General features: G+C 43.8%; 1 protein-coding gene across 1 annotated transcript; it reads left to right on the plus strand.

Annotated features, from left to right (window-relative positions):
• Positions 1–4,168: 4,168 nt before the first annotated feature.
• Phlda1 (pleckstrin homology like domain family A member 1) lies at positions 4,169–9,852 on the plus strand. Its single transcript, XM_048359274.1, has 2 exons — positions 4,169–5,373; positions 5,800–9,852. Exon 1 carries the CDS (start codon positions 4,169–4,171, stop codon positions 5,345–5,347), a length of 1,179 nt encoding a protein of 392 aa, XP_048215231.1. The 3' UTR covers positions 5,348–5,373; positions 5,800–9,852.
• The last annotated feature ends 881 nt before the right edge of the window (positions 9,853–10,733 follow it).

The raw sequence follows: 10,733 nt of genomic DNA on the forward strand, positions 1-10,733 counted from the left end.
AGTCCTGGGGCTTGGAACTCAGGGCCTGAGCACTATCCTTGGCTTCTTTTTGCTCAAGGCTAGCTCTCTACCACTTGAGCCACAGTGCCACTTCTGGGTTTTCCTGTTTATGTGGTGCTGAGGAATCGAACTTCATGCATGCTGGGCAAACACTCTGCCACTAAGCCACATTCTCAGCCCTGGAAGTTGAAATTTTGTATAAAAATAAATTTTGAGTATTTTGGGACATGAAGAACTAGGTGGCTAAGTTGCATGTGAATGAAGACTTACTTACTTTTTTTTTTTTTTTTGAGACAATATTGCTTACCACCACACTTGGAGTAACTCTTGAAAGACATTTGTCCTTGGCGCTATCCAAAACCAACTTTACAGTTCTGCTGTCTTGGGGCTGGGGACTCGGGGCCTGAGCACTGTCCCTGGCTTCTTTTTTGCTCAAGACTAACACTACAGCACCACTTCGGGCTTTATGTGGTGCTAAGGAATCAAACTCGGGTCTTTGTGCATGCAAGACAAGCACTCTGCTGCTAAGCTACGTTCCTAGCCCAGTTAACATACTTTTAACTGTCCAGTAAAACTTTCTGATCCAGTTACTGCTTATCCTTTTAATTACTCCTGCTAGACAGAAACAGGATACTAGCTTTGTGTAAACACCACAGTGCTGCTCTGAGATAATACTGAATTTAAATGGCATCTATGGAATATATTGAAGATTTAGCAAGGCCTAGCATGTGTAGTAGTTAGAAAATATACCAAATATATTTTAGCATGGCAAATTTTGGAAGTTTTTTTATGTAGTCTTGAAGTAGAATTTGTTATGAGAAATGTCAAAAAGATTTGAAAAAATTGTTTCTTTTTTATAAATGATGGGCAGGCTGGTTATAAAATTTTTCCACTTATGCTAATAACCTAAGTGCTAAGAACTGTTTTAGAGGATTGGGCCACATCCAAAACAATGGACCTTGCCTTCTTGAAAAACTTACATTCTAGCAAAAAGGGAATCAACTAAGTAATGGTCATAATGAAATACAAAATACTATGTTTGAAAATATTACATTACTATAGAATAGGTCACATTAAGAAGCAAAGTGTTAAAAGTGGTTATGATGATGTTTGTGTTGAAGATAGGCTATTGGATAAGGGTAAAATCAGAAGTTTTATTAAATGAAAGTTTGTCCAATATTTTCATCCTGACAAATGCATGTAAAAATTCAAGACATGAATTTATGCCAGAACATGACAAAAGCAGAGTTGTTCCCACACCACTGTCTCTTCTAAACGGATACCCTAGACCATTGTGAGGAGCCTTGTTCAGTGGTATGGACACTGGCCTTCATATTCAACCTACCCAGCCCCCTTATCAGTATGCATAATGGTGACTGCATTCATTCCTTGGAATCATCTGATGGCCATCTCAGCAGAGTGTTTTGAGTCCTAAGTACCTGAGTTAATCTAGAGTTTGTATATTCTAGACAAGTCATTTTCACTAAAGAGCATTCCCCAAGCTCACCTGTAAAAGATCCTCTTGGCCTTGGGTTAGGGGAGTACTGTTTTGGCTGAGCAGCTGTTCAAATGGATCACTATCAACCAAGAAGATGGATACAGAAGAGGTAAGGGTGATAACCTTACTTTGGGAGCTCATGTCTGAGCTCATATACCTAAGTCATACTGTAGAGAATTATAGGGAAAAACAAATATCAGCTTAACACCATTGGTGTGGGATATATTAGGACAACTTTTAAGTGATCCTAGTACCCCAGATACTGAACTAGTAGTTCAATCCAGGGATTGGTTTTGACTACAAATCTATAGATTTTTTTCTTCTATCTGGAGTGCTATTTTTTTTTAAGGAAAAGTTCTATGAACCCCATTTTCTATGACTTAATGTCCACATGAGAAAGTGCTCCCTTGCCTAGCATATTATGTTTTTAATTGAGTAGTTTTATTCATTGCAAGGAGCAGTTGAGGACAGAGTTTGGGGTTATGACCTGAGACTGGATAAGATAACAAAGTGAGTGAAGACAATGGAGGGCTGGATTCTGAGGGAATAGAGTAGAGGAGACTGAGTGGCTAGAGTGGTAGAAAACCTAAGAATCACGTCCTTGAAGTCAAATGAATAAGAAAAGAAAATAATACCTTAGGTACTGCTGACAAAGTTGTTATCACCAACTATAAAATGTGGTTTAATTATTTAAAATCTACCCAAGCAATAATTTATTAGCTACTTTTTGAAATTTTAGTAACTTCTATTTCAAGTGCAAGAGCATTTTTTGAAAATTAGGCTGGCTGTTAGACATTTTCTAATAATTTGGGAAAATAATGTTTTTGTTGCATCCTGAAAGCACCCGATACACTTGATTTTCTCCTAAGAAAATAGCTTGGGCTTCTATTTCATTTTTTAACCCAAATTTGTGTTTTCCCATATGAAATTTCTTTATCAAATACACCTGCCCTCGGAGACTCTGAGTTACAGACTTGAATTATTTCCCAAATGAGCCAAAGAATATTCTGTAGAAAGGATGAACAGCTGGTCAGGTAGGAATGCTGTGAAATCTTTGGTAGTGCTGGTATTTGAACTTGGGAGTCCTCTGCTTACCACTTGAGCCATAACCCTAACTCTATTTAATTTTTCAGACTGAGCCTTCCACTTTTGTCTGGGTGGGCCCTGTATCATGTTCCTCTTATGCCTTCTGAGAAGCTGGGATTACAAGATTTATGTCACTACTTTGCTTTGAATTATCAGTCTCATTTTTTGCCACAGCTGGCTTCTGGCCATAACTCTCCTGATCTCTGTCTCTCACTAGAAACCTTTGCGTAATTTTAACAATGTACTTTCTCCTCCAAAGTATTAACTGTGTGAGGGTGCCATGACCTGGACAAGTGCAATTTAGTGAGACTCAAGATTGGGCTGAAATTGTCCCATTTGACTAGACATCGTATTCTGGATTCAGATTCTGGAACTTCCCTATTTAAAAGACATTTTTAGTTCTAACTTCTTTGGGATTCAGGTTTCTTATCACGCTAAGGATTTGATTAGGTCAGCTTGGATTAGGTCTCCTCTTCAATTCTTTGTTCTCGCCTCTACCTAGCCTCAGTGCTGTGCTTCCCCCCACTCCCAACCCCGTTCTCCTTTGGACAGTGAAGCTGCCTTTCCTTTTACCCTGGCCAGCTCTTATTTTGTTTTTGTGTATTCTTCTTGGATACTCTCCGAGCTGGAATATACTTGTGGCTCCCTCTTGACAAATTTCCCAGCAGGAACCTAGTTTGGTTTATACTAGTCGTTCTTTCCTGTCTCCCAGGAAGCAGCTCCTGTAGGAATTAAAGGTAAGATCCGACGGGATCCGAGTGCCACCTTCCCTGGGTCACAGTGACTCAGACATTTGGTGGGCTAACATGTGCCTTTAACATGTGAGCACCCGGCAGGGCATTCACCTGGTTAGTTGAATCACCACTGTTCTAAGAAGATGTGCCAGATTGTTGGGTTTGTGGAGAAGGAAGCCCACAATGCTTATGCCCTGGATGGAGATTGCTACTGCTGGTGCTCCCGAGTGGGGCAAAGAAGGGTGAGATACTACCTATATAGGGTCCACCTTGCTCTGCCCTCTTCAAACGTCGCTCCGTAGTTTCGAAACTTTTCTACTTCCAGAAGAAAATGACTGGATGGATATACAAGGCTCTCTCTGGGCCTCTGTGAGCATGGGCGTCGTGGGGGGGGGGCAGGGTAACCACTGCTGCTGGACCTCTCGTCCCCCCAATCCCATGTCGTGTCTTCAGCTCGCCCTGCCAGGCCCCTGGTTCTGCCAGATCTCTGAGCCGGGCCAAACCCTAGGCTCAGTCCCAGAGGTCAGGGGCCGCTTTGCATTCCAGGCACTGCTTGGTAGCTGTCGCTTTCAGCTCTCAGCGCCGTCCGCACTCCCGGAGCCCACACGGGGCAGGGGTAGGCGTGGGGCACGGTGGGGAATGGCCTTTCAGCGCCCTCTGGGCGTCGGCATGCTCCAGGCAGCTGGCACGCCCTGGGCGCTCGCCTGGGAGGAGCGGCGTTTCCGGAGCGCGGATTCCTGCTGGTGGCCGCGGCGGCGGCGGAGCGGCGTGGAAGCCAGTGGGTGGCGAGAGGCGGAGCGAGGGAGGCGGGGGGCGTGTTCGTAGCCGGCTTTGGGAAGGCCCCAAGTTAATGAGGCGTGCGCCGGCCGCCGAGCGCCTCTCGGAGCTGGGCTTTCCCCCGCGGCGCGGTCGCCAGGAGCCGCCTTTTCCGCTGGGTGTCACTCGGGGGTGGGGAGGATGGCCCGTTCAAAAGCGCCGCGAGGGGGCCCGGCCAGTGCCCTTCAGTGAGCGCTCGCCAGAGAACGGCCGAGGCCGGGCAGCTCGCAGCCCCGGGACCTGGTGGCGCATCGGGACGCGGCTGTCCCTGTGCCGGGACCCCGAACCTCCGCCGCCGCCGCTCTGCCTCTTGCGCCTGAGCCTCCTCTGCGCGCTCCGGACCGGCGGCCGCGGGAGCCGCTGGGGCGAGGACGGCGCGCGGCTGCTGCTGCTGCCCCCAGCCCGGGCGGCTGGAAGCGGAGAGGCCGAGCCGAGCAGCGGAGAACCCGCTTATGCCGGGAGGATGCTGGAGAGCAGCGGGTGCAAGGCGCTGAAGGAGGGCGTGCTGGAGAAGCGCAGCGACGGGCTGCTGCAGCTCTGGAAGAAGAAGTGCTGCATCCTCACCGAGGAGGGGCTGCTGCTCATCCCGCCCAAGCAGCTACAACAGCAGCAGCAGCAGCAGCAGCAGCCCGGGCAGGGGCCGGCCGACTCGTCCCAACCTGGCGGCCCCGCGGTCGCCGGCCTGGAGCCGCCAGTCAAGCTCAAGGAATTGCACTTTTCTAACATGAAGACCGTGGACTGCGTGGAGCGCAAGGGCAAATACATGTACTTCACGGTGGTGATGGCAGAGGGCAAGGAGATCGACTTTCGGTGCCCTCAGGACCAGGGCTGGAACGCCGAGATCACTCTGCAGATGGTGCAGTACAAGAACCGGCAGGCCATCCTGGCCGTCAAGTCCACGCGGCAGAAGCAGCAGCACCTGGTCCAGCAACAGCAGCAGCAGCAACAGCAGCAGCAGCAGCAGCAGCAGCAGCAGCAGCCTCCGCCCCCGGCCCCCCAGATCCAGCCTCCACCCCAACCCCAGTCTCAGCCTCCACCCCAACCCAAGCCTCAGCCTCAGCCCCTCCACCCTTACTTGCACCCTCATCCGCACCCGCACCCCCATCCGCACCCGCACCCCCACCCGCACCAACTACAGCGCCCACACCAGCCACCGCCGCTCTCGCAGCCGCACGGCCACCGGCTGCTCCGCAGCACCTCCAACTCTGCCTGAAGGCGGCAGCACCCGGGCCGCACGAGGGTAAGGAAAGTCCCGCAACTTGGGCTACCTGGAGAGGGGCGCGCGCGGGGAAGGAGTGGGCCGCTTAGTACCGGGGCCACTAGTGGCTGGAGAAAGGAGAGGCCATCCCGAGTTTTTTTTAAGGGGGCCGGGGGGTGATGGGGGGAAGACAGGCACGCTGCCCCGCCGTGGGGAGGGCCTGGGCACCGAGGCTGCGGTGGGGGACTGTGGCCGGCCCAGAAGCCCGAGGGTCCCACCCAAACATGCCCACCTCCCCGGCCGTCCTCGTTCCGCGCCCCTGACGTGGGTGCCCGGGCGCTGGGGAGAACAGTCTGCCTTTGTGGCCGGGCTTTATCCCCTGGACTTCCCGGAGAAGAACCAGGTCTTGCAGGAATTGGAGCCATCTACTTTATCCGGTGTCTTTTTGTGTTGTTGTTTTCTTCCAGCTTTTGAGGACTTGAGGAAGTGGGACGAGAACATTTCGATTGTCTTCACTTGGATTAAAAACAAAAACAAAGAAAAAGAAAACCGCACACAAAACGGTCTCCCCATCCCGCACCTTGATCAAGTAGTTTGGATGTCGTGCGACCTATTCCTTAGATGCCTGAATACTTACTCTTCATCACAGGACAGGAAAGGATTTTCGAATTAAGAAGACTTTATTTATGAACCTTTGAAAGGATATTCGTACGAACGTAGTGGACCTTCTAGGAGCAACGATGTACTGTAATTTTATTTAAATGTATTTTTTGGTTTATGATTATTTATTAGTTTTGTAAAGACCTGTTCTAAGACATTTCTGAATGTAGGCCATTTTTCAAAAAAACAAAAACCCACAAAAAACAAAACCCTTTCTTTTCAAAAACTGATTCCAGAATAAGTTCCAGTCTTGAAAAAGGGGTGGTGGTGGAGAAAACATTAAAACTCCATTCAATATTCCTAGCGCATTTTCAGAAGGTCTGGCGCTTTCATTGTTATACCAGGTGGTGATACTTTTTTTAGGTTTCTTTTTTAGATAGAGAAGTGTATAGAGAAGTTTTTAAAAGCTCAGAATTGTATAATTTTGGAAATGTAGCATTCCAGGTAATGCTTTTCAAAAAGGAAATCAGTAGTGATACTTGATTTCAAAATATTTTGAAACATAACCAACTGATAGCAGGATGATTATACCTTGATTATGTGGTAAGGCTGGGTCAGCCATGGGGGCTGGTATCACCTGTGTATTTCAGGCCCTGAGTTCAATCCCTAGCACCCCTTCCCCAAAGGAATATTTTTGATTGATTATAAATATAAATGCATAAGTATTTCAGTTCAGAAATGTAGGGGGGGATTATTTTAACTTATTTGTGACTATTTGTGTGCCTATCAAGACCTCCCTTCAACTTCAACCAAGATTTTTGTACACTAGACTTGAACCTCATTTTCTGATCCTTTTTACTTTGTCCTAGAAACCCACTAATACATCTCATTGTTGATTTGACATACAGTTTATAGCTATTTCCAAGAACTAAGAATTATAACTTTTGTTTTCATTACTGAGAATAATGTTGAGTAGAGAAACCAATGGTTTTTCTTTTTATTGTTCTGAGAAAATTCTAGGGTTGAGTATTTCACTTAGGTTGCTAAAGTCAAATTGTGAAAGGAAGGACTGGATAAACACTGGATTTTCACTAAGAAAACAACCCAGTCTTGTTTTTAGCAGCCACTTGTTTAGGAGTCTGAAGGGCAAGAGGGGGCGGGGAGGAAAAAGGATGTGCTTTTAAAGGTAGAACAAACCCTCTTCTGTGTTAAATCAAAGGGATGGTCAAATCCACTAGGACAGATGCTACTTTAACTGTATAGGGAATCACAAATGATACCCAATCCTCCTGGGGCTATAAATCACTTCCTATCTGTGTGGCTTTTCTAATAGGTTTCTGTTTCCCCTTTATCTTTTTAAACAGAGTCTTGGTCAGTATTTTTCCAGTATCCAAATTGAAACCATCACTTGTAGACCATTGTTAGGTTATGTGGTCAAGAAAGAGAATATAATTTCCTGCTAGAGAGGTCTTTATTCTCCTATAGAAAGAAGTGTCAGTGATCTTTGAGAGATTAAATTTTGAGATCATAATACATCCAAAAATAGGCAGTGGAGAACTGAAACCTAAGTAGAAGCTGTTAAGGGCACTTCTGCTTCCGGGAGCTGTTTACATTGAAGTTGTAAAAATAGGCTGCCAAGATATAAAAAAATCTATGTGTTTATGACAGCTTATAGAGTCAGTTTGAAAAGTTCTTTGTACAGTTTGATTTGACTTCCTTGGAACTCTTGCTGTGCTCTTTCAGTGAGTGTTTCATACTATTTTAGTTGTAATGCATGTAATTACTCTTAATTCCCAATCCTTTCCAAATGCAGGATTTTTTTCTTCTGAATTCTTGTGCTGTATAAACATAAAACCCCTAGAAAATAATTTGAAATATATCTATATATCTCTATAGATGTGTAAGTGTATAGATATATAGATATGGCCAGACTTCCTTTTAAATGCCAGTAGCTGTGGCTCTTAATGGGGCAGTCAGAATTGGTTTTGGGGTTTTTTTTCCCCATAGTTCTTGTCTGCTGTAACGTTTATGTTGAATTACCCGCTTTCTAGTCTAAACCTCCCTTAGACTGCCAAACTGTGAAACTTCAAATAGAAGAAAGTAAGGTGGTTTTTATTATTTTGACACTTTGAAATTATTATAGCTTAATCATTTCCCAGAGCAAATGACCAAGCATGCTTAAAAAAATTAATAAAACAAATACAAATACACATCATGTAGTATCTTGCTGGCTCTACCTACTTAAAAAAAAAAAGATACAAACCATCTAAACTGGCAAGTCAGTTTAGAGAAAAAGGATAAAAGAATTTTAACCACAGAAAAGAAACAAAAGGGCAAGTCCAAGAGAAAACTTACCCCTTCAACAAACAAACAAACAGAATGTAAAAGGTTGAAAAGTTAAAAGGAATAATGATCCATCTGGAAAGTGAACTTTTGTCCTTGAGCTTGTATTAGTGCCCTGCCTCCTACACAGTCTGCTCAATAGCACTATTTGTTAGGATGAATGAAAGAAGGAAAAAATGTTGTTTTCTCTTCCTCACTGAGTATTTCCTTTTCTGCTTTCATGTTTCCTGAGAACAAATTCCCTGACAGCCTAAGCATCATGAAGTTCCTTAAGCCACTTAGATCTGCTTATGCCTGAGGTCAAAGAGTAAATGTCTCTAAAGGGCCCTTTAATGAACATTCCAGGAAGCTACAATTCTCTTAATCAATGTATGAATTAAACCAACTTTTTCATTTCATAACACATATTTTTTTTTCAGTGATGGCTTAAAAAAATCCTACATGTTGCTTAAAAGTCCCTTGCATGTAAACACTGTTAGGAAATCTGGCTTAAGATGGAAGGCCAGCTCTAACTTTTTGCTTTCATATATCAAATACTCAATTACTCCTAAAAAGCCCTGTTTTAATCTGGCACTAAACAAATTTGCTGCTGATGTGTGAGTTCAAACACATCCCTCATTTTTCTGTCCATAGGGAACATGATATGGTTTAATTTGATTGCAGGTGTTAATAATTGGGTAGCAGTCTTAGGAAAGGGCCTAAGATCCAGTGAGCATGTACTAATTCCAAAGATCACAGAGATTCGTTGAATGAGGATACGCCTGTTTGAGTACCTGTTGTTTTCTTTGTTGTATCAAACAAACTGATTCTTGTTTTACCAAGAAATACCCTATGTAATATAACACTTAAATTTGGATTTTGTAGATCATGTTATTGAATTTATGTTATTCAAGAGAAATACTCTTATTTAAAAAGCAACCTCATACATGTTAATTGTGGAAGTATGTTGAGTGGGTTTTAATGAAATGATTTTCAATTTCTTGACCCAGTTTTGAAGGGTGACATTTATTCTGCAGTGTTTTACGCTAGTCCAGATTTATATAAGATGGGGTAACATAATCATCTTTGACTTTGTTGGCAGGTTACTTGCCACATGAAGGAAAGGGAATTCTTTGGGCTGGGGGTGGGGGTGGGGGGTAGCTCAGTGCCCAGCCTGTGAGAAGCCCTGGGTTTGATTACCCCTTTTGCTCATCTCAAAAAGGAATTCTTGTGAAGGAAGGAAGCAGATCTCTCTAGTCATCAGAAACATCTCCACAGAGGGGGGACCTGCTCCCCAGTGCTCTGAAGCTGGTTTGCTGTGGGTTGGTGAGTGGAAAGAGGGTCTTTAAAGAAAGTGAAACGATTGTCTGTCACCATCCTGTGGTTAGCCGCTCCTCAGAGTTTCAGAATATGTGACCGCCAGCTGCTGGGAAGCCAGCACCACCTCGTACCAAATGCTTCACAGATGATCGTGCTGTGGACATTTGTAGTATGGCCAGCATTTGTGTAAATAGGTCTCTTAAATGATTTTGAAGAGATGTGATTTATTTTTCATATTTTCAAAATGCATTCCATTTCAAATAAAGTATCTATTGAGATGACTCACCTGTGGACCTTTTGAAGGCCTCATTCACCTTATGCATGCATTGCATTCCTATAGGAGGAAGGTTCTAAAGAGTGGCTGGGCATTATCTAAGAAGAAGAAAATGACATTTGAGGAATGATTTTTTGCTTTTATAAATTCAGTCAGGCATGGTGGCACATGTCTATAAATCTAGCACTCAGGAGATTGAAGTAGGGAGATTATGAATTCAAGTTGACATACCTAGCCAATATAGTGAGGTGCTGTTTTTAAATGATAAATAATTGGGAATTTTAATGTAAATCTTGCTTATGTTTTGGTGAAAGAAACACTTAGCTTTCAAAATTCTAATAAGTTTAGGTTGAACTTTCCATAGTATAAGAGATTGTCTCCATTGAATTTGCTTAAAAGCACTTTTCTCTTTAGTCTTGGATCTTTTGAAAGAATAAAGCTTTGACTCTAAAAGAATCATGCTTCAAAACAAATGTCTATAAAATCTCCTGCTTTGTGTTGAAAGCAGAAGAGAGACTTGGTTCTTTAAAGAAAATTAGTGTCCCTTTTTCTTATCAGCTCCATTGGTATCTAAATCTCAAAAGATTTTAAAATAGAAGCTTTGAAGACTTTTGCTTTGTGCTTTTTTACAAAAAATTTGGAGACAAAATCTTGTTGGTCTCAAACTCATGATCCTTCTGCCTTTCTTTGCCTCCTGAGAGCTGGAAATATACATGTAGACCCACATGGCTTGGCTCTGTATTCAACATAGATTTTATATATATATATATATAAAAGGAGAAGAAATGGCTTACAGTACTATCATTTTGATGATGTTTTATTTGCTCAACAACACTGATGTATAGCTGACACATTCCATCTAGATTGCTTACTTGGATCGGCATG

This window comes from Perognathus longimembris, chromosome 1, assembly GCF_023159225.1.
Source record: "Perognathus longimembris pacificus isolate PPM17 chromosome 1, ASM2315922v1, whole genome shotgun sequence".
NCBI lineage: Eukaryota > Metazoa > Chordata > Mammalia > Rodentia > Heteromyidae > Perognathus > Perognathus longimembris.

Excerpts from the sequence above, each read along its gene's own strand:
- Phlda1 (XM_048359274.1), top strand. The coding sequence starts at position 4,169 with ATGAGGCGTGCGCCGGCCGCCGAGCGCCTCTCGGAGCTGGGCTTTCCC.